Raw genomic sequence first — 24,656 nt, 5'->3', positions numbered from 1 at the left:
TTCTGTATGTTTGTTTAATGATAGAGCCTAAATGCACAAGCACAGCTGCTAAGAACCCAGTGCTGAGCTTTGTGAGCTCCCTCCTGCCCTGGGCACCCACAGCAGGTGCAGCTGGTTGAGTATCAGGGAGCCTGAGATGTGCTCAAGAGGTCGCCTGTGCTGGGGAGGACCTTTCCCTCAACAGGCTCCTGCAGCATCACCTTCACACACCTTGAGCCTGGAAAGAGGCCACAGTGTCCTTTTCCTGGGAACCGCTGAAAACTTATCGTTCATAAAGGTTTAAAGGAAAAGAGAGTGGCTGGGGGAGCGAGGGCAGGTAAAAGCACCTTGCTCTCAGAGAGCTCCACTTGCTGGCAGGCAGCTTCTCTTTGTACCCATACGTGAGTTACCTGAGAGGGAAATGGACTGGCAAGTTCACTGCTGTTCAGTTTCTCCTTTTAATTCCCATTTTCTGGGTCTTGTCATTTTTTACAAGGGATTAAATCAGCGGTTCCATTTAGACTAGAAGGAAAGGTTTGGTTCAAATTATTCAGGGACTTTACAGGCTGAGTGTGTTAAACTTTTTGACTTACCTAGCCCTCAAGCTTATTAAAGTTTTTTTTTAAATTAAAAACAATTATTGAGCGATTGCCCTTTTTCAGTGGATGCTTTTAAGATTAAGCCTCTCCAATATTATAATTGGAGTAATATGCACATGCCCTACCTGAAAGGCAATTACAAATACAGAGAAGAGCATGTAGTGTTTGTTTTACAACCTTAATGCATCATTAGGTGTTTGCTGGTTATGAATTATCTATCAGCTCAAACATAACAGTTAATTTTGATCACCACTATTCTTGAATCGCTAACAATCCACCCTGAATTTGAACAAAACACTATCCTGGAAGAATGGGAAGGTAGGAAAAGGGACTGCTTTGTGGTATCTTTTTGGCACATAAAATAAAGCCTTTTAAAATAGACTACAGATTTTTAATACAGAGGTTATTCATTAGCAGAAAGGCTAGAAAAGAAAAAACAGTGTCTCAATGTTCTCTCAGACAAGGGGTATACACAATGCCTGGGGTGGCGTAGCCCTTCGCATCGGCCTAGCTCAGCCCCTCTTGACTTCCAAGGTGGGCAGAAACAGGCTCTGAGAACTGTACCTGGGCTATTTTAATGCATCTTTATCACAGTCATGAATTATACCTTGGGCTGTTCCACTTTTCATTAAAAGTTCTGCTGTTCATTAAATGAATTGCATAAGCCATGATATTTAAATGTAACATGTATTCATTACAGACTGTAAAATCTGTGAAGTTCTGTTAAAAGCTAACAGATAACACAGTGTAATTGCAGGAGGCAAGTCTGGCTTTCCAACATCAAGAGGTGTCTTAAGCTTTGTTTGTATTTTAGACATATTTCTTCATTATGCACTGGATTGATCTGCTGCTGTCTTTGGCTAGGAGTAAAAGACAACTCACTGGGAGACATTTCCTGCTACTTTAACTCTGTGCCTTTACTTACTGAACCTTTAGATTTCTACAGCATGTCCTGTTATACTTATTGTGTGTTTTTAGAGTCCAAGCTGTCAAAATTAGGTAATACGGAAACTTTAGGTTTTAATAATTTAGGTCTCAACCTCAGGTTGAAAATTTTTCTAATCCTCAAGTTTACAGAGAAAATTCCAAAAAGTTTACTGAAAGACTCTGATGCTAAAAGCCAAATAAAAAGACAAGAAATTGTATTCTTTTTCATCTCACAATCTTTGGATCAAATGCAGGAATTTTTTAAACAATTTGAGTCTGTAATACTGAGAATATTGAGAAAGTGCTTACATTATCAGAACCTGATCAGCAGAATCTGAAAAACTACATTTAAATTCTTTCATTGAAAGTTTTTATTTGGCAGCACAAAGTAATTGTTTGTCTCAAGTACAAAAGTACTGTTGAGAAGAAAATCAAGCTGGTTGGAATCTGCAGACTTAGGAATTCTTCTCCTCTGGATTCCACTGTATCTGAATCATCTTACTTTTTAAATGGCTACAATATTTGGATTACAACGTTTCTGAAGTTATGTAATGGGCAACAGTTCTCATGAAAAAATCCCAATGCCAACTTGCTACCATGTTATGACACTGCTGTCCATAAGAGGTAATTATGAAAAGGAAGATAATCTGACAATCTTGAGTTTTAAGCTATGACTTTCCCCACTGATTTTAACATAACATATATTTGCCTTTCTAAAAGAAGGAATTTTTTTCAAAGGAATTGTGTTTGGTAATAATTGTTGTATTTTTTTTCTCCTCTCTAGTGTTCATAATGGCTTCTGGGCTTTTGGTTTACCCTTTTGGTTTCAACTCTGCTACTGTGAAGAGATTCTGTGAGAATTCAGACATCTACTATGCAGGAGACTGCCAGATTGGCTGGGGGTATATGCTGGCAATTGTTGGGGTCATGTTGTCTGTCTTTTTACCATTCTTTGCAAAATATGCACCAAAAGAGCACATATCTCCAACTCCAATACCTACTATTTTATAGTATTTTATTACTGTTTAAGAACAGAACATTCCTGTCTACAGGCAATGGGCAGAAATTATTATAGCACTTCCATTTAGCTGTATTGCTAAAGAGAGAAAAAAGGAGATGGGGAAGAGAAGGTCAGATTCACAAAGACCAAAAGTGCGTTGATAGTCTTCCGTATGAGCAGCGAACACTCTGGAATTGAAACAAGGTTAATCAGCAGCCTTTATACTGCGCTAAACATATAGTGGCATCATGCCTTAGACAAAAAAAAAAAAATCTGTTTATCCTCAAAACATCTGTCTACCTCCCAGTTTCTTTTGTGTCTCAAAATCGTCTTTTAAAAGCTTCAATTCACTTTTTATATATTATTAGATGTCAAAACTTTTATGAACCCAGTAATTTAAAAATCAGTAATGACATTTTGTTACAATTATTTTGATGAGTGAAAAAAGCGCCTACTAGTAACCACGGCCTAAAATTAAGCTTGATATCTAAAAGGAATTGTATACAAGAAAAAAGTTTCTTTTAAATCTATATGTATTCGTAGTACCTGCATATTGTAAGGTGTCAGCACACTTTTTAATACTGATCCAATCTTCAGGATTTACAGTCATCTTTATGAAGACTTGCATAAAATTTAGATGATTTTTTTTTCAGAGAGATCAATTCAACTACTTCCAAAGGCTTCATGATGATTAAATAGTTTAACAATAGGAAAAAAAATGCTAAGAATTTGTTTTCATTATTTCTTAAATTATAATTTTAGGTGGACTTTTACAAAATTATTTGAACTATTACAACTTTAGATTTTAGTTTTGTTGTTTGTTTTTTAAGGCCGAAAAGAAAAATCTCTGTTTACAGAAATGTATGTGCCCAATGGCTCTTTTATGTAGTGATAATACAAGCCAGAATGAACTAGATTCTAATGTTTTCACTCCTATTAAAAGCCCATTATTAAAAAAAAAAAAGTGAAGTGAAATGCTACTGGACACTACTAATAAGAATAATCTAATGCTGTGTCAAAATTAGCAAATGGACATATTTCATGGGTTTGTTTGTGAAATTTGTGAAGTCTGATTTCCACGATAGCACTGAGTTCATTACTATCAAGCATTGAAATAAGTGCACTTGATTGCCTTAAGCAGAAGAAACATTGGGTTCTAATCTCACCCCACTGTTATGTTTTTCATTTAAAATAAAAATTAAATTTAATTCTATTCTCATCTTTTATTTTCTATTATTTATTAAAAAAGAAATAATCACATAGATTATATTTAATTCAGAGCTGTAATTCTTAGTTTTGTGTTTTGGCACAAACCAAGTGATCAAATTTATTATTCTTCACTTAGCTGAGTCCAACTGATTCCTGAATTTCTTTTTTTTTTTTTTAATGGAAAGTGTACATGAAGGGACAGACAGAGACATGTTGAGGATGTCTAAAAAAATGCAAACAGATAGAACAATCACTGCGTTATTTTAGTAAACGTCAAAGACTTCTGCAGTCTTCTTTACATTCCTCACCCTTCTAAACTTCAATGGAACATTGCATTGTTTTCCAAAATAATTGTCTGTTGTAACATTTCCGTGCATTCTAAAAGCAAATTCTGCACATAAACTTAGCAAGTTCCATTACTAATCTTTGAAAATACAGATTTTGATGTAGAATTAATTTCTCACTGAGAAAGAGAGAGAGCGAGCCCATGCTATGCGTTTTTGCTCACAGTGACTAAGGAATTAAATCTTCCAAATATTTAACAAAATAGGTTGAAGGAATGCCTCTAAAGTAAGAAAAATAAATTTCAGTCACTTCTGTATAGTAATGTACTTTTCAGTAATGTCTTACGCTTTTTTTAATGAATGGCCGAAATTGATAATTTTCATATAAGAGTCAGAAAAGTGAGGAATAACAAACAACATGTAAAAAGAAAATCATCACCGTGAAGTAGAAAGACAGAGATGCAGGCTTTTCTTTCCTAACCAACCTGTGCCTTTACACTAGAACCATTATACAAGACAGGATTGATATGTTAAAAAAACAAAACAACCAACAACTGAAAAATGTTGAGTAATGTGTATAAACTGTATTACGTAGGGGTTTTCTGTTTTGTGTAATGTTTACGACTGTTCACTTAATGTCTCACTAGAAAAAGTGATTTGTTAGTGTAAAGTAGAAAACTTTTTTTGCAAAGATCTAAACACTGAAAGTAAAATTATTTTAGATTTTTATTAACAGCCATAACATACCTAGTAGACACAAATGACCTATTCCTGTCATTACTTATTAACGTAACTTTCGCATGTGCAGAACTGGAACCATCCATCATTCTACTGAAATCAGGAGGTCTACAACATTTGTGTGATGTTGATGACACGCACAGATGCTTGCAGGTCTGCTCCCATAGCTCAAGCTTCCTTTGTAATTTTAACTTACTGTTACAATGGAGTCACAATTTACAACACTGCTGTACCAAATCCTTTACTTCTTAAAACTCAGCTTCTTCTGTTGTGAACATCGTCAAACTCTACGTCCTGTAATATTCTGCACCTTTTATGAGTTAAGCTAATGCTTCCATTTGGAACTTTCTTTAATATTTTATAATCTATAAAGGAAATAAAATATATGTATATGACCTCTACAACTGGGTAGACGAAACTTTCCTTGAAACATCCATGCTCAGAACCAGCTTAGCACAGAAGGTAGAGATGATAATGCAAGTGATTCTTACAACAGTTAGTAAAGCAGATACTTCAGATCCTCAACTGGAACATTAAGGGGGGTGTTGCTGACAATACCTGTGCTAACACTGACAGATCACTTTTTTTAAATAAAGACTGTCTGCGCGTTAAACTGTGTAGAAGCGTTTTCCTGTTACAAGTCAAACGATTTACTGGACCAGGTTCAAGTTTTATTCTAAATATATAATTTTTTAAGTGTAACTAAAAGCTGTATTTTCCATTAATGTGTTTCTGGGTTGACTAGCTGGCTCCTTTTTAGAATATTAACTGTTTTCTGTATTTGACTTGTTGGATACAATATTTCAATTATTTTAAATGTGAAATTTCCAATTGCCAACACTGTATAATAAAATAAAAAAAAAAATTCACACTGTTCACTATTTTCTTGACAACTCTTTTGTTTTACAATTCCCAACAGGTCTGGTACAAAGCTTTTGAAGCAGGGGTACTAGCTAAGGGGAAAAGGAAATAGAAACAGCAGGAATAATCTATGAAAATCAATGTTTGAAGGCAAAGTCACATAAACATGTACATGGTCCATCCCTCATGAAAGATGTTTCTATGGCAAAGGCAAGGAAGTTCTGTGTTCAAATAATTATTTCTCTCCAACTTCCTCTGTGTCCTTGAGCAATCTTCCTACAGTTTCAGTCTATTGCTATTTTATACAGTTGTTATAGTGATTATTTATTTTTCTGAAAACCATGAATCAGATAACATATCAATGGGAACCATATGAATACCTAATATATACAGCTGTGTCCTGTGAAATCTTTCTGTAGCATCTATTATTTTCATTTCTAGAAAAGCTTTTACATGTGTTCTTGTAACCCAGCAAAGGAAAGGGAACCTGTTAGTTGGAACTGAAGTGGAATAAAGACAACCTCCTTACTTTCTACCAAAGAGCAGTTTTAATGCAATATGCAGAGCCAAAGAGAACTTTGTTGACATTTGTTCGCTATTAAACTTTGACTAAATACTCCTCAGAAGTAGTATGTAGTCAACATTTTTAAATAGGTACTGAAGGAATTTCTAAAAATTGAAGCTAATGAAAAGCAATGGCAATCTGAATTAGTAATGATGATCTTTTCCTAAGACACTTGCACTACTGCAAAACTTCAATGTTTTAATTCAGAATTTCTCCAATAAAATCTAACCTACTATGTAACAAAACCGGGTTATTGCATATTTAACTGGGAAAGGTAAGCTATGAAAAGTAGTAGTGGAAAGAAAACATTGTTACTAACATTTGTTGGATAACACAGCATAGTGATATTCTCAATTATTTAATCAGATTTTCAGTATTAGTTTGGTAAATGCTTTAGGATGTCCAGCCTTTACGGGTAATGATTAGTGAAAATCTGCTCTGGACAACCATTTTGACTTCTAAATTTCATTCATTGTTTTTACATATGCTGTCATCTCAACATCTGCGATTTTAACAAATTCTTGGAAAGTGTTTTGTTCTTGAACAGTTGCTGGTCTTACAGAGACGCACTTGAAAATGTTCCTTTTTGTGTCATAGCTTCCCATGCACCTGTGCACTCGACCTCTAATTAGTCTTGGAAGCTCCCGGTCCTTCATCAAAAGCATAATAAATAAAAAAATTATGCATCTTTCTAACATAAAAACTTTCAAAATGTCCCATTGTTAGATATTAGCGGATTTCTAAAGACTGCCTCAAATGCAGAAGGAATTTACATCAGCTCTTTTGCTATTATCAACTACTTAGAAGCTGAACTGAAAGTCCCACCTTTTTTGCTGAAACAGAAGTCTGAGGATTCCTAAGCAGTGGCTGGATTATTGCTCTAGACCAGTTTGGGAACAATATGCTATAAACATCCAGCTTTCCTCCTACACAGTATTTTTCTGTTTTATCAGAGCAATATATTATTAGCTTCATAAAAGCGATTCTAGCTAGTGGTGTCTGTGATATGTACGGACACAGGAATACTTACAATTTCATAAAATACACAAGGCAGACTCTCCTTTCCGTCTCTCAAAAGAAAATTCTTTGCCCCATATGCTCCAGGTGTGACTGCAGAATCAAGTGTGCCTATAACATTAAGAAAAACAAATCATGATGTAAACATCAGAGCAGTACTAAGTGTGATATACAAAGATACCATGGCAACATTTACTACACAAAAGCACTAAGATATATCAAGTCAGCATCAGGTCTCTCTAAGAATTTGTGCTGATAGCACTGGAAGTTCCAATACAAATTATGAGTTTTACATAGTCTTTGAATAGCAAAACCGTATATGATGTCTCTCTAAACTGAGTGACCAAATGTGGTTTTCATAACCATCACTGTAAACAGGTTATTCCCTTGTTAAGCAGAGCACAAGAGAGTTCTCTAAGTTTTATTGATCTTCATATGCAAATCAACTTTAAATATTGCAACCTTGTCAAAATCGTTTTCTGACATGCCGTTACATTCTTATTCACCTTGATTTAAAGTTTAGTCATTTCAGTTTTTTGTCATGTTCATTTCTCAGATAACATCAATTAAAATGCAAAGTGAAACACACTGGAAGTCAACTATGTTGAGAAGTACTCCAGACTTGAATTTACTCCCAGATTAATTGCATTAAAAATTACTGTAAAACTGTACCTCTCTACAGAAGGTTCCTATTAAATAGGAAAATTTATTGTAACACATTCTAAAAACAAGGAAAGAAAAGAAACAGGCTAGAAAGAGCTTAAATGTTGGAGGATGACTGTATTATTAATATCGTACCTATTTTAGTCACCTTTGATAGCTGAAGGGATCTCCCAGCAGGAAAATTAGATAGTGCTCGTGACAGTATGGTGGTTTGTGGTTTTAAGTATTTCAGCTATTGTTCCTACAGTTAATAACATTTTCTCTTGGCTGTTATCCTATCATTATTATCAGTTACAGCACAATCTACCATGCTTACCTAAAACTTCAAATAACAGTGCAGTTTTATAAGCATATTGACTCCAGTGCCTCATACTTTCAATGACTGCAGATAAGATTCGCAAAGAATTCTTTTTTTCTTTAATTTTTAATTGACATGATGAAACTTCCTTTCAGAGGAAGATGAAAACTCACATTAGAGATACACACTCACACAACTTTAAAAGGCACACAGACATTTATATATTATGTTAAATATCCAATATTTACATTAAAATTAGAATATTTGTTCAGAATATACAAACAACTCCCTGCCAATTTGTATGATCATGCTGAGGATTGTAGGTTATTATAGTATGAAAATCTCAATTATAAATTGCAGAAACATAAGGGTTTACTAAGGCTGCTAGGACTGATGAAAGCCTCATCCTTCCTCAATATTCTTTTTCTTTACTCTTTTCTTCATTGTATCTTCCTATTAACTCTCTCCATAAGTTTACCTGACTTTTGTCTTCTGGAACACAATCAAATTGCTTTTCATTCATTTTATTTTGCTGAATGTTGTGGTTAAACTTATATGCCAGACTATGATCCTGCAGACTTCTTGAAACAGTGTTAGGTTTCACTGGCCATTGTCCTTTAGATGTGTATGTTTGGCTGGTTTCTGTTGTTTTGATATGCTGAGATGAATTACGGTTATCAGGGTTTTTTTTCTGCTGGAGAGTTTTCAAACTATTTGAAAGGCTCTCAAACTTTCGAATAATTCCACTATCAGATCTTGAATCTGTTGTGTTACTTAAAGGAATATACTCATTTCTGTTCCAAACTTTAGTACTAGGAGCCTTCTCTTCTGCCCTGCAGTACAACATTAGACATAGTTCAGTATTACAATATCTATTCTGAATACTCAGATATGAAATTAAAGTATATAAAAGCAATCTATGTATTGTTGTTTTAGCTTTAAAAACATCTGTTAAATATGCAGACTCAAAGCACTTGAGTATACACTTAAATTGATCCATATACAGGGCAGTGATCACACCTGTGCTTAAATGCAGCTGAATTCAATAGGCCTTAAAAGCTTGCTTAATTATTGTCCTGCCCTGTATAAGGGATCCTTCTTGACCTAAGAGTCATATCTTTTCCATAACTCTAAAATAAAATCAGTAAAGTTTCTTCTGACAGTGATATTTCCAAATTCTTCCACCACCATCACTGAAGAAATCTTTTTACAACAAACTCTAGTGCTGACCTTATTATTTCTAACACCCTTCATTTTATAAAGGCGGCTCAGAAATTCCTTCCACCTCCGTTCTGTCTTGCCTTTGAAGGCACTTCTCTGAAACATTCACTCTCTTTTTGCCATTGGAAAGGAATAGGAGGAAGGGAAGAGAGAAAAAGGACCATTATAACATTGCTGGAAGTTTTCCTGCCAGCTCTGGGCATCTGTATCCATAGGCTTTTCCTTGGTTTATAAAAGTATAGAGTTCACAATTATATTCAGTTTTGATTAAATGTTTTAATATACAATTGCCCTAATGTACACTGATAAAAACTCGTTTGAGTCTGTTGACAAATTTGGTTTGAAAGTGGGCAAAACTTCAAGTAAAGGGGAATCTCAAAAAATTACATCTAAGACCAGCAAAATTCAATCAACTGTTAAGGTAAGACTGAATTGTTGGCCTGATAATAAGGCTAGATATTAGGTCTCATTAGGAACACAGGAAAGATACTTCATTCCAGTGAGTTTTGGCTCATAAGCACAATGGAATTATGATCAGTGATGATCTGAAAATTAAAAGGGTCTCTCTGAATGCTACAAGAACATGGAAAATTTAAGGTATATTTTCACATGAAAATAATTTTGGTTAAGGAAGGATAAGAAAAATGAAAGGCTTCACCAACCTGCAGGCATACAGGTTTTTTCCAGCATTTGCTAAATTAGACTTTGATGCATTTGGTGGTTTCATAAGGGAAGGAGCCATCTGATGTTCTGCTTGGCTTTCAAAGACAAGTTTAAAGTATCAGTGACATAGTAGCAACTTTATTGCAAGACAGACACATGGATCATAGTTTGTGAAACAATTAGTATGCAAATAAAAATCACTAAGTAACAAATAATCTGCTTTTACATACCCATTGTTTGCTGCTTTCTGTAGTTCAGCCACTTCTGGGTTTGCAGTTCCCCAGCCTAATTCTCAAAAGACAAAGAATTGAATATGGATACAAAATGAAAAGATTGAAAGATAATAGGTCTACTTAGGGCTCCTACTCTTTATCTGCTTAATGTTCCACAAACAGTCTCACACAGGAAGGAGAAGAAAAAAAAAGGGAATGTGATCCTTTGATATCTGTAATTATAAGGCAACTTCTAACAAGTAGGTTGCTTCTCTAGACAATAGTGAAGTTACAGACACTAGACTTATTAGCACAGAGATTTTTTACTTTATTATAAGTAAACTTCTTCACTTTATTAAGTGAAAGTAAAGTAAAACATAAAGAAAGTGATAGAGGCAGAATTCTGCATCATTCTTTCCAAGCAGATTTTGAAGAACAGAAGTTCTCTTCTGAATTACAAGAAAGACATCTTATAAATGTTTCTTCCTGTAACACAGGACTTGAATGTTGATTGAAATAAACTGAAAACAAAAGGTCAGAGTTTCAAGAGACTCTATTTAAATGCCACTGCCACTTCATTCTCTAACACACAAAGAGTCAAACTCCCTCTAGGCACAAAGTATAAAAAGCTCAATTGTATAGAGGAGAAAGAAATTTCCTGGAGAACATTTTTTACATAATGAACTTTTCAGAAATTAGCATAAAGGATGTATATAGTTCTTGATAAAGACAATGTCTAATTTAATAAAATACAATCATAAAGTTAAGGTTTATTTGGATTTAGAGCCATTAAAAAATATATATATATCTTATTTACCAAACGATGTGGGAGAAAAGTCATAAGTATGAGTCCAAGAACTGGTACTAGGGTCATTTTTAAGAGGATTTGAAGTGAGGGGCTGTCTATTTCTTTTTTTCTGATTGAACAGAGGTACAGGCAGATAACCTGAAATTAAAATTCAAATAATACTACTATACCAATAGCAAAAGGACACACAATCTACACTTAAAATATGTAAATAAAATTACTTAACAATTATTTTACATCACCCATAGCAATTACATTTCATGAACACATAACAGACCAACCACTGCCTCACAGAATTTATATTTCCAGCCCTCTGCCCTGCAGATAATCCCATGAATGAAACATTTCCCTTAGTGACCAGTCCCCTGACTCCGTTCAAAATCTTGCCCTGTGCTGCAATAAAATAGATAATCCATGCAAGCCCACTCAGGAAATGGAGATCCAGGACTGAATACTGTATATTCTGTATGAATACTGCGCGCGCGTGTGTGTGTATATATATAAAAATAAAACCATAATGAGGTATGACTGGTAAAGCACAAAAGAATGGATGGTACCTGCTGTGCTGCGAGTTGAAGCGTCAGCTAGACTCCTTTTCATTTCTTTGCTGTATCTTAATAGGCAACAATGTAGTACTCCAAATTTGCTGTATGGAAGTTAGATAAGCAGACAAAGTAAACCAATTCATGTTGTAAACACATACAAATTTTATGTGATTTTATAGCAGTTTGTCCTAACCCTCTGTATACCCAGCGACATGCATCACTTCAGGCACAAGCCTAAAACGTGCAAGCAGTTGTACTGAATTTAGAAGATCCACACAAGTAACATGCAACTGCTCTTTGCAGATGAAGGGCCCAAATGATTACATTTTTGAAATAAAAGTTCTATTCTCTACTGGTTTTTATGTGCTGTACAAATACTGAATTCACTTCTAAATTTAAAAGTACACATACATTCAAATACAAGGAATATTTTTTAATTCCAGAAAATAGACTACTAATAGAAAATGCGTACTTATACATTGCTGCAAAGTGTGATGGCAAGGTACGTGGCTTTGAATAAAAAACTGATTTAACTATTCTGTGAAAAATAGTGTAACACCTCAAAAAATAGACTTCTTTTCTGTACTTTATGGTACAGACCTAAAACCTTTAGCCAATTTCCTCATATATAAAATACTTTAGAACTCAAAAAAACTTTATTATCAGCCAAATATTATGAGCAGAAAAAGTATATATTAGCACATTAGATACAGGTAGTTTGCCATATTTTTTTTCTGACTAATCTATAGTAAACGTCTATGTATTACTGTATACATTAAGTAAGGATACTACACAGACTGTTGTGTAGCATTAGTTGCTATTCTATCAAAGTTAGTTACTGGTGCATTTAGTCACATATCAACAGTACCATATGTGTGTATAAATAATACAGGACATTACCTCTACATTTATTTTGATCTGGCAGTTAACCATATGCAGCTATTAAAGATGTTGATAAGAATGAAGCACACGTATCTACCACAGCTAGACTAATAGATCAATTCACTATTTCTGTGAGATACGTCAATTACGTGTGTGACAACATTAGTGCAGTTTCCAGTTCGTTGCTGTTACACAATTTAAACTATTGCTAGCACTGTGAAGCCTAATGGCCATCGGTAAGTGACATACTTGTAAAATAAAACCCCATAAACTTGACATTTCAGCTTATGAAGCTGGTTTTGGTGTTGCATAGGATTTTAGACTGTATTGCTCTGCTTTCTGTCCTCCCTTGAATATAAGCAACCAAAACCCAGAGCTAAAGCTGTAGAGAAGAGTAAGCTAAGGATGGATAACTTGAGATACCAGGCTAAGCCTCCGCAGTACTCCCCAGGGCAGCAGTACCAGGCACAGGCTGAAGGAGTCTGAAGTCCTCGCTACAGCCTGAAGGACAGCGCTGAGGGGAAGCCCGCCAAAAATAACGGTCCAATAGGCCACGCCCTCGCGCCTCAGTGAGTGAGCGGGAAGGGGCTGACCCCGCCCTCCTTTCACAGGCGGCAGCGCAGGCGCCGTTGGCCGCGGGAGGCCCTCAGGGAGGGGCGCCTGGCGCCGCGGGGCCCCGCCGCGGTCGGAAGGTGCCTGGCCCAAGGCGGGGGCAGCGCGGCAAGGTGGGCAGCGCGCAGGAACGATTGACTCGGTCCTCTCTCGGAGTTCATTAATTATCTCCGAACCCGTGGAACCGGCCCACGTGGTGTCACGTTCAGTACGTGGAGAAGGCGGGGCAGGAGCTGAATGCCGCAAGTGTGTGAACACAAACATGGCTATCAATAAAACTGCCTCTGTTCTTCACACTGTTTTTCTGTTCAACCACTGTTCTGGGTTTTACACGCGGCTGTTTTCGACCGCGGAACTTCTGACTGGTTCCTGTGTAAAATCTTCGTGCTCGTCAGGATTGGAGCCTGTCCTTTTGTAATCCCAGTTTTTGCTTCAGCCAGTGCCGCGGAAGGCCTTGGTGAGCCACGTAACACGTCTTTATAGATGTACACCTTCATGGCTTTGATAGCTGGACTTAATTGCATTTAAGTTCTATTATTGTGTCTGTTTTTCAGCTCGTGGCACACAGTCTAAGCTTGCAGATGCGCTACTAGATAGTTGTACGCAGTACGTAAACCCAATCTGAATTCTTAATGAACTAAATACGATCCTACGTAATTTTTCAAAGTAATTTTACAAAGTAAGTATTGGCAAAGCAGAGGAATAAGGGATTGGTCCCGGTGTTTAATTCAGAATAATGAAAGCTTTTCAAGTGTCTGCATTTATGCTGCAAATTCGCGGGTGCTTATAATGTCCTGGGAGACCAGGAGTTAAAAGCTGTTTGGAAGGTAACGTGCTCTACGGGTATAAAAGGAGCCTCCATGGCTTTAGTTCCTAAACTCATGTTTAGAAACGCACTGTATCTGTCCTAAGAAAGCTCTTCTTAGGAGACAAACTTCTTGCATGTTAAATGAGGTAAGTGCACAAACGATCTCTGTATTTCATTCGGCGTTTTGCAAGGAAGTACAACCATTACAGTACCACCAGCAATAAAAGATAAACTATATGTACTAGCACGGCATGTTTGCATTTTGCCGTTTACTCTTCAAACTGCTGTGGTGTTTAAATTCAGCGCACCAAGATTCAGAGCGTGAGTCATTTTTTCAGGCAGCGTGTAAATAGCCGTTTTGGCACCACCACTAAAGAGACTGGGGTCAAAGGACAGTACAGACTGTCCAGTGCTGTAAAATACAACTTTACTGCTTTGTTTAATAAATTACTTACTATGATTAAATATCTGACAGCTTCTAAGTACAGAGCAATACAGTTGAGTGTTTAAGTAAACAGTCTTTCTGCATTAACTCACTGTAAGCTTCAGCAAATCTGAGTGCATAAGCTGAAACATAGAGAGCAACTTTTGCAGGAAATACATTGCTGGCAGAACTTGTCTAGGTAAGTCCTATGTTCAGGTTTCTTTTCATAGACCTACAGTCTATCAACCTGGGTTATAAAGCCTCTCCCAGGCACTAGCTAAATACTCTCTCAGTCACTGGAGTATAATCTCAATAAAAAGGAATTGTTTAATAAACATTCTTTATTCCCTTGCAATGTAACATTTTTTATATTTGTATCGTGTGTCAGATACTAATTGCAAATAGTTCTGTCATTTACAGCAGTAAAACTTATTTTCTGTTATTAAGACCTTTATTCTAAATGTTTTGATCCCCGTGATGGGAGTTATGGCTGGTCTTTGGCTCAATTTCAGAAGCCTATCTGAATGCTGCTGGAAATGGAAGAAGTCAAGTTGTTGACTAAGGGTTTTTTGGGGGGAGAACACAACTGTTGTCCCGTTGTGGTCGGTATCTGTTTCCTTTTTCATAAGAGATTGCAGAAGTTAGAAAGGTCGTCACTGGGAAAGTTGTTTCAATGTGTTAGAGGTCTGTGTTAGCAGATCCTGAGCTAGAACTAGAGCCAGGAATACTAGGTCAGTCAGTTGTGGATAAATTGCACTTTAATTTCAGCTCGTGTTCCTTCTAATCGCTGTCCTTCAGATATTATAAAACAAAAAAGGTTATACAAGCAACAACATGCTTTGAGGAACTCAGCTGTTCTTGTTTTTTTTAGATGAAAGTACTTGGTGCTTCAGCGTTATGTGTCGATCTAGAGCCAAGATATGATTCATGTTTTACTGGTTTTGCTCACTTTAAATCATTCTGCCCTTGTATACTGTAATGTTTATGTAACTTCAAACATACATGAGTATACTTGTTACACCTAGTTTGCAATGCAAAAATATCAGAGATGTGTATTATTAAAGTTTATATTAAAAAAGTATTTTCATACTGTCATTAGTAAGATTTACCTATGTATCATACATTAATAGAGATTGCCTGGAGAAGTTAACTTTTGAACTGTGGAACAGTACCATTAACAGACTTGGAGATATTACTAAATATGGTAAATGAAGGGGAGGGCTCCTCGGGAGGGAGGAGTGTCAGGTTAGCAATTTCCCGCCTCTTAACGGGAGTCTAAAACTGTTAGAGAAACATTAGTTCACTTTCATTCACATCAGACCTAAACAGGCTTAAAGAATTTCCTATTAAAAAGAGTAAAAAGATTTTTTTTTTTTTTTGAGACAAAAGTTTTACTTTATCATTATTTTCTGTTTTGCTTTCAGCAATTCTTAGAGCTGCTGAAAAGCATGACTTCCTCTTCTGTTGTTGATAAACCTCCGGTAAGACGGGTTGCTATCTTCGGGGGAACTCATGGCAATGAGTTATCAGGGGTATTTTTGGTCAAGCACTGGCAAGAGAATGGAGCTGAGATTCAAAGAACAGGAATGGAAGTGAAACCATTTCTTACCAACCCGAGAGCTGTGAAGAAGTGTACTAGATACATTGACTGTGATCTGAACCGTGTTTTTGACCCTGATAATCTTGGGTAAGAATAGTTGTACTTTCTGTTGTTTTACTTTTCTGTTTCTTTAAATTGTAAGGAGCTTCCTTTCCAGATTAAAATGTTAACACAAGTTCCACTACTAACTGTGCAGTCACATAACTGAAATTACTGAACTTTAACCCAAAAAGAACAAATGGCATGAGTGTTAACAGATTCATTTTAAAACTATTGCTAGTAGAATGAGACTCAACCAACACGTAATCTTAAACACAGCATTTTAAATTAGTATTAGATTAGCTGTATTTGTGTAAACTTAAGTACTGCTGTTCTGAGTTGCAAAGTCATTATTTCTCATGTCTTCTTGTGCAATTCAGCTTTGGAGCTCTTCTGAATACAATTATACTTGCAGAAAGATAGCCGATAAAAGCAATTTAAAGGTAGACATCTGAGTATCTGAAAGAATGGCATACAGATCAGGGAAGTTTATTTAGTTTCAGTTATATACAGTAAAAGATGAAAACTTGAAATTAGCTAAGTTAGAAATAATGTATTGTATGGCATAATGATAGCCAAAAAGCCTCAATAATATAACTGACTCATTATTTTAGAAGAAATACAATCTATATTTACTGTAAAATAGTAATTGATTTTACATTTTTAATGGGATTTTATGTTTCTCTGCTTTTGAGACATCTATTCCAGAGGTGTACTTTGCTGTATAAATATTCTTATGCTTTGTATAGTTGCATGCTAAACAGGTATTAATATTTCAGAAAGGTCTTAATGGTAAAGATGAATATCACTGAAAGAAATATGTATCACATGTATTTTGTAAGTATGGTTATTCTTACCCTGCATGTCTTTTCACCTGGCTTTTCATCTTAGAATTTTGTTGTTTATTATTATATACAAGATAAGCAGACTTTTTAACACATAAGTGTTGAGGCCATTCTTTTAATTGCTTACTTAGGACAAAGGTATGAAAAAAAAAGTGGTTTTGTTTGTTTTCAGCTGCTTTGAACATAGAACACTGGAAAAAATAGCAGATTAAGACACCTGCAGGTTGTCTTCATTTTCTAACTAATATTCCTCAGTAAATCCCATTAAGTTGCCCAGTCCTATTACAACACTACTGGCTGTTTGGAATACCTTCACCTGATCCCTTCAAGTGTAGACTCTTCAAGATTACAAATAATTTTACAAAATAAGAAAAATGAGAGTGAAATCCTGATACTACTGAAAGTAATGGTGGAAGTCCCATTGTCTTTGATAAGAAGTGTTTAACAGTCTATGTGAAGAAACCTTGAATTTCAAGGACAAAACTAAAGAATACAAGGTAGATTATGTGATATACAGAATCATGAAAATAGAAAAAGGAGCTTGAGGGGCTCACGTAAAAATTCTAATCCACCTCACGTCCCAGCAGTAGGTCAACTGCATGTAGACATTCCTAACAGATTATGTCTTGCCATTTCTTATGCTCCAGTAGTGGTGATCCCATAATTTTCCTCAGCAACCTCTTCAGATGCTTAAATACCCATGCTTTGTTAGTATTTAACAAACCTTTCTTTATGCAACTTAATACCAGTATTTCTTACAAAATTAAAATATTACTAAGCTTCCTATATTGAGGAAAACCCCTGAATTTTGTGCAAAAGATACTAGATGTTTCTATATTGTACTTGGGTAGTATCCCAGGCCTGTCATCAAAACCAGATTTGCTGTCTGTGCAGAACATGCCTGAACCTACAGCAGTTTTTGTACGCTGTTACTATGCAAGACAGATATCTTTGTATCATACATCAGTTTCCTATAGAGCCCTTACACAGACAGGAGGCAGATCACAGACTTTTCCTCCAGCTAACACCATTTTATCAAAGTGTAGTACAGACATAGTCACCTGAGATTACAAGTATTAAAACTCTGGAGGAATAAAATTGATGTATAGCAAGATCTTCTATGAGCTTTGAGGGTCAAGAGGGCTCAAAACAATAGACTGCAAAAGTCTGATCAGAATATGAGAAGACAAGAAATAAGGCAAGTTAAAAAAGACCTTGTGACTGATGTCCAAGGTAAAAGGGCATGGACCGGTATCTGAATACCGTCTTCAGTAGGAGGGGGATCCAGTCTTGGAAGTGGTTTAAGTTGTTGATAAATTTTGAGTTAGTTTTCTGCATAGGGGGATATTTTGGGATGTAAAGAAATAAGAGAGAAGCAAATAGTCTCCAGCTAAAATCAGATAAAAAAATTCTTACTAGTCTGCTGCACAAGATACATAATAGTAAGACCTGTTTAACAATCATACTTGCTTTTTTCAAGCACAAATTCATCAAGTTTGAACAGTTTGATAATTAAACAGGTGATTTCAACTCCAGTCAATTATGGAAGGAAAGTAAAAAGAAAAGGGTATACATATTTTGTTGACTGTAAAGCCATGGAATGAGTTTACTAATTTCTTTGTACTGATATTAACAGCAGGACAGTGGTGGAAGATATTCCATATGAAGTGAGAAGGGCTCAGGAAATCAATCATATATTTGGTCCAAAAGGTAGTGATGATGCGTATGACCTTATTTTTGACCTTCACAACACCACTTCTAACATGGGTGGTACCCTTATTCTTGAAAACTCCAGGGATGACTTTACAATTCAAATGTTTCATTATATCAAGGTAAAACTAATTTAAATGAACTATTAAAATAGATTATTAGTTGTAATATTGTATTACTATATATTATTTTGTAATTTCTTTAAACATACTATTTTTTATTCTGCAAAACTGTTTAAAATATTTAATCACTCATAGGATGGGTTTTTTTAATCAGAGATAATTAATAATTTGATTATAATATCAGGTAATTCAGATTTGAACTCATCATAATCTTCATGTATTATAATGAGTGTTAGTAAGACTGATGGGCAAAGAGGAATGCTTAGAATAACATCTATGAAAATGAATGTAATTTAATCTGCTTTCACACTGATCTGTCAGGAACTTGGATAAATTTCAGTCACACATGCCTAATAGTTAAACATTAATTTTATGAAATAAAGACACGGAAAAAATAATGGAACTAGGTAATGACAAATGTTCCCTTCATCAGTATTTATAAGAATAGTGATATATCTTTGGAAGCTGTTTGATTCTGCTTTTCCTGAAGCTGATAAGTATTGGTAGAGTGAGGTTTGCAAAAGCACTGGCTTAAACGTCATCTGGTTGAGGTACTAGTGACCTAGACGATGACTGATGAAATCAAGGTTAGGCCAACGGTGTGGAATTTAATTTTTTTTCTTTAGAAACAAGTTATATTTTAACATTTGATTTTTTTCTTCTTACATGTATCCCATTTAAATGTTTATAAAATATTTGAAGATATAGAAAGCTTATGACTAAAATTATATGAAGAGCAATGGTAGGCAGTCATCAGGAAGGAGGCCTGAAATAGGTTTCTATGTCAAAAAAAAGTGAAAATAAGGCTTAATTCACAATCTATGTCCCCATTAGAGAATCTAAGTCTAACACAAAAAATACTTGAAATCTGCTTTATGGTATTTTGATTCTAAGTTTTGGAACACTGATGAGTAGATTTTTCTTCCCGTTAGCAATTTAAGACTAGAACTGTGTTCAGTTCTATTAGGAGACAGCAAAGTTCAGTGGAGCATGCCTGGCATGAGTTAATGGAAAGGAGACCAACAAATACAGCTTTGTATGTTTTCTAAAGATGTCCTACTTCTTTGAGGGCCATGAAATAAAGGCAACATATTGAAGACATTGCGTAAATCACTTCTGCATCAGTAATCTTTTGTGACACAACATTTTAAAATATTTGCATAACAAAGAAATTTTTAAATGATCTCCACAGAACGCTCTGGCTCCAGAATGCTGTCCTGTTTTGCTGATTGAACATCCTAGCTTGAAATATGCAACAACTCGATCTGTAGCAAAACATCCTGTTGGTAAATATGAAAAATAAAACCCATTTTAACCCACCGTAAATTATTTAAAAATATGCCTGTTTCCCGATCTGTTCATTTCATTACGTTATACAGAGCGCTCTGATCACCAGTTGCTATTTGTTTGACAATATGTTTACTGAATCAAATGTATATGATTATCTCTTCTTCTGAAGAGTTCTGATTTATAGTTGGCTTACAAAACACAGAAGCCAGATGGAAATTCGTGAACTCAGTTAACCCACTGTTTGCAGAAAATATTTATAATATGTGAGGATAAGGAAGAAGTAACAGCTTCAGAAAAGAAATGTTTACGTCCTCTAAATAAGCCTTGGCTGAAATGCTGGTTGTTAGTCAAGAAGAGGAAAAGAGATGATATGATAAGGGAAGGGGGAAAGGATGTTCTGCATGGAAGTGGTTAACTTCTTAATTTATGAAATCAAAACCATAAGCACAGGAAAAAAAAAAATCATTGTTTAATATGAAAAGCAAAGTAATGAGTTCTCTAAAATGCAGTATGGAAAGAAAGGATGAGGAAAACAAGAGAAACAAATATATATAGTGACCCTTTCTCTTACCCTAGTAGCATGCTCAAAAATGTACATATGGTTCTTTAAAATGACCCTGACTAGTGAGCTAAATTTTCTGCTTGCCTTAAAAATCACATAACTCTGTAGTTTACAATTCCTCTTAAACATAAAACACAGACCCAATCAGACATCTATTTTTGCTGTGTAGTCTAAGCATGTGATATATTATGGCCATATTAATAATCTCCCTCATCTGCAAACAGGTGTGGAGGTGGGTCCCCAGCCACAAGGTGTTGTTAGAGCTGATACTTTGGACAAAATGAGGAAGATTGTCAAACACGGCCTTGATTTTGTGCAACTTTTTAATGAAGGTAGAGTAAGTAATGAGAGAATATAGCCTCCTGTGTCATGTCAGTGGACTGTTTCAGGAGAGTATTTTTCAAAAAAATAAGTTGGGCTACAACATTTTATCTGAAATACGAGCTAACAACATTTATATAGTAGTATGCACATGGAGAACATACATAAATTAATACTAAGAAAGAAGTGTTTAATTTACTTGCTTTCTGTGCATTGCTATCTAAAATTGAAGTCAATAAATTTTGTAAGATTTTGTTATACCTGCGTACACTTGTGTACTATGTAAAACACATACTGACAAAAATAGGTGTTTAAAATTCTTTTAGTGTACATTTTGTCAGTAGGCTTTTTTTGCAAGTAGAAGGAAAAGAATATAGTTGTGCATGTCAATCTCCATTATTGTGCTGGAATGGTAAAGATTAAATAGCACTGATACCATTCTGTGTTGTGCAGCACTATCAAATGCAGGCCTTTCAGTGATTTCTTCATCTACAAAATAGATCTTTTTAAGTATATAGTGAAAAGTCACATTTTGGCACCAAATTTAGATCTGGGCTTCATATGCTACAGTACACAACTGGCCAATCTTTCTGCAACTTGGCTTCGAGGGGACAAAAAATCTGGAGCTAGACAGTTTTGTGATACATGAGCTAAGCACTCGTGTGTAAACTTTGACGAGGTACAACCTAATGATTTAAGCCATTCTAAAGAAACTAAATAATGTATTGTTCTTTTTAACAGGCAGTTGTTTATTCTGACATTACATTACATTTATTCTTTCTAGGAAAGGAATATCCACCATGTACAATTGAGGTTTTTAAAATAATGGAGAAAGTAGATTATCCCAGGAATAAGAATGATGAAGTTATTGCTATTATTCATCCTAAACTGCAGGTAAATTCTAAACTAGTTTCCATTTGTGACATTTTATAAGAATTCCTGTGTTGCTTCTGGTATATTGTAGTATATTTTAATAGTAAATATTTTAATTTACAATATTGCCAATGGGTTTATCGAATACTTTAGACCTTCCCTATGGTAAGTTCTGTCACTAAGGTCATACAGTATTTCAGTAACTGACTTGGCAATCGCTGAATCTAACATCACTGTTGAACCTAAAACTGAAAAGAAAAAGGCAGTAGGATAGCTTATATTCTAAAATATAAATCTAGTTTTGAATTCTAATATGAGGGTCTGTTTTTAATCAGTTGTGAGCATACGCAGTTTCCTTTTAGTTTACCTTTACCAGTGAATTCTATACAAGCCTGAAAACAAGGGCCTGAAACTACTTACTGAAGATTAAAGAAATTATTTTTTAAAATTTTGCCATGAACTGCAGAGAATATAATTATTGAGCATAAACTCAGAAATCACATGAAATATACAAAAACTTGAAAGTAAATATATTCTATTTGTTTTCTTTCTCTAAGGATCAAGACTGGCAGCCACTGAACAATGGTGATCCTCTATTTTTGACTCTTGATGGAGAAGTAATTGCATATAAAGGGGACTGTACAGTCTATCCAACATTTATTAACGAAGCTGCGTATTATGAAAAGAAACAAGCTTTTGTAAAAACAGTAAAAATGAAACTCACTGCAAGACACATCAGATCCTCAGTCTTAGACCAGAACACTTCTTAAAAACTTATTACAAATTTTCCATACAAGAAGTGGATTTCTTCTTGTGAAATCCAGTGTCATTCAGTAGTAATTAATGGAATAAATGCAGAATCTGATTTTAAATTGTAATTTAACATTGCTGAGCACTTTTAAGATGACACATACTGTCATAATGCTAATTATGACTACTGTTTACTTGTTCTAATAGATTACTATAGATGCAAAGAATAAATGTTATTTTTATGAAATTTGTTAGTTCACACTATATAAAAATGATTAAAGGATGTACCACATATGGATTAGTGGCTATAAAACTTATACCAAGTGTCACATAGAAAGATGCTTATCCACAAAACTACATTATATAAAAAAATTACAGCTTTTCTACTTTATAACCCCAAACCTCCAATAACCAACACCTTTTAAAATGGGGTGATCCTTGAAACTAAGTCTTTGGATAACCATACAAAATATGAGACAAAGGAAAAGCTAGGGGAAGAGAAACAGAGAGGGTATGTACGTTAAAATTCTTTTGTATTATCTGCATATATGACTAACCCATACTGCGCGGAAGTGGAAGCCTTAGGGTTTGTTTTGGTTTTCTTTTTATACTTACGAAGATATTAAATAAGCTAAAAACATATGATTTCTGAGAAAAATAGACCAAAATTAAATGTAAAGCTTTTTAAATTTAAAGTATTACAAGATTAATTCAAGCTGTTTCTGATTTAACATTAATTTAAAGACAAAAAGGTTTGAATTTAGAAAATATGTAGTAGTCAGAAACATATTGGAGCAATATGCAGCTTCAGGAAAAAGATGTGCTTATCCCGTGGAAACTTTTGAAGAAAATTTCTATTGCAATGGAGACAAGAGAAGTTTATAGCTTTATAACTTTCTACGTGTATCCACCTACTGCTTATAACATTTTCCAAATAAAATTTTAATCAACTGTTGTACCCCAAAAGTTTTCAATGAAGAAGGCAAGATTAGGGAATTACTCAGGTTTTGATGAAGAGCAATGCACAAATCATACCTGAGTATTTCAGAATGGAAATTAAGAAGAATTCCATATGGGGAGACTTCTCAGAATTTTGAGACTGACTTGTTCTGTATTTGTAGAGAGAAAGCCTGCCATAGTAGCTGAAAAAGAGAAGAAAATGTGAATTTAATTAATTTTCTAAAGTTGTTTTAAACATATTTGACAATTAAGAACTTTGCATAAGTATACAATAATTAGCTATTTATGGAAAGATTCATTGCCTAGATGACCCCCAAATTATATCCTTTGAAAAGTGAAGCCAGCCTTATTCACTACGAAGCCAAAATCCTTTTTTCCTTGCTTTGTGTAACTCCTATGGCAATAAATAAAAACACAGGACAGAATGTTTATTGAATGACAAGTTTTATTTCTTTATATTTAAATAAACATTGTATAAAAAGTACAGAATTATCTGCTGTAGTCATTATTCATAGCGTTCTTGGTAAGAGCCTTGAGACAGTATGTGTGATCTGCCAGGGCTCTGTGGCCACAAAAGGAGGGTATTTTTTCAGCAAAGAACTTTTAGAAACAACCCCACAGCTTCTTCCTCAGTTTTATCATACAGTTTTGTACCCAGACATTGGCACAGCACATTCCTTACATTTTTTTGTGCCTTCTCTGTTTTATGGCTACACCTACAGAGTGACCTCAGTACACTGCAGAGATATCTGAACTTGTTTTCAGTGACAAGTCTACCCATAGCAACACAGAGTACAGCACAGGCTAGTTTATTCTGGTTCCTGAGTATATGCGAAGAGGTATTTTTTTAATACAAAAACTGGCACTCAAAAGAATCCAAACGGAACTGCGTAGTCCTAAAGCAGTATTCTTTGTTGGCAGTTTCAATGCAAAATTAACTAGCAAAGATGAAAGATTTCCAAGACCACAGGAATTTTTTTTCCTCATACTCACATATCCTAAGAAGGCCAAGCAATGCTCAGATATTACATTGGTCTATTGATACACATAAATGTCCTTCCCCTCAAATTCCTATGCCCTGTAAAAACATAACTGTATTGAAGATTTCAATTTGATCCCATCCATCCAGGCCATATGTGGTAGGAAACACAGGATACAGCATCTACAGAAGACCGGTTGGGTAGCGGGAACCATGTTCACCATCCCTGCAAATAGCTTTGCACTATCCTTTCCGCTGGAGAGTTCCCTCACGCTCTCTTCTGTGTTAAG

The 24,656-nt window shown here is 35.1% G+C and overlaps 3 protein-coding genes across 3 annotated transcripts in view; 2 read left to right on the top strand and 1 right to left on the bottom strand.

Moving 5' to 3' along the window:
• The window catches only part of LHFPL7 (LHFPL tetraspan subfamily member 7), a 66,047-nt gene extending 60,459 nt beyond the window's left edge, over nt 1–5,588 (top strand). Inside the window, exon 3 of the mRNA XM_059829322.1 lies at nt 2,290–5,588. Within this exon, the coding sequence (XP_059685305.1) occupies nt 2,290–2,516 (227 nt within the window). The 3' untranslated portion in view covers nt 2,517–5,588. The remainder of the gene's footprint in view (nt 1–2,289) is intronic.
• A 1,032-nt stretch (nt 5,589–6,620) lies between these two features.
• Nucleotides 6,621–11,644, bottom strand: SPATA22 (spermatogenesis associated 22). The gene is made up of 8 exons (XM_059829462.1): nt 11,602–11,644; nt 11,054–11,182; nt 10,255–10,309; nt 10,024–10,119; nt 8,619–8,973; nt 8,159–8,288; nt 7,193–7,290; nt 6,621–6,812 (listed from the first exon to the last, which is right to left on the bottom strand). Exons 1-8 carry the CDS (start codon nt 11,642–11,644, stop codon nt 6,621–6,623), a joined length of 1,098 nt encoding a protein of 365 aa, XP_059685445.1.
• Nucleotides 11,645–15,723: 4,079 nt separating this feature from the next.
• ASPA (aspartoacylase) lies at nt 15,724–22,447 on the top strand. Its single transcript, XM_009818654.2, has 6 exons — nt 15,724–16,002; nt 18,436–18,631; nt 19,824–19,917; nt 20,708–20,815; nt 21,589–21,698; nt 22,235–22,447. Exons 1-6 carry the CDS (start codon nt 15,764–15,766, stop codon nt 22,445–22,447), a joined length of 960 nt encoding a protein of 319 aa, XP_009816956.1. The 5' UTR covers nt 15,724–15,763.
• Nucleotides 22,448–24,656: the final 2,209 nt, after the last annotated feature.

The sequence above is a fragment of the Gavia stellata genome, chromosome 25 (genome assembly GCF_030936135.1).
Source record: "Gavia stellata isolate bGavSte3 chromosome 25, bGavSte3.hap2, whole genome shotgun sequence".
NCBI classification, from domain to species: domain Eukaryota; kingdom Metazoa; phylum Chordata; class Aves; order Gaviiformes; family Gaviidae; genus Gavia; species Gavia stellata.
This window is presented reverse-complemented; position numbering and strand designations above follow the sequence as displayed.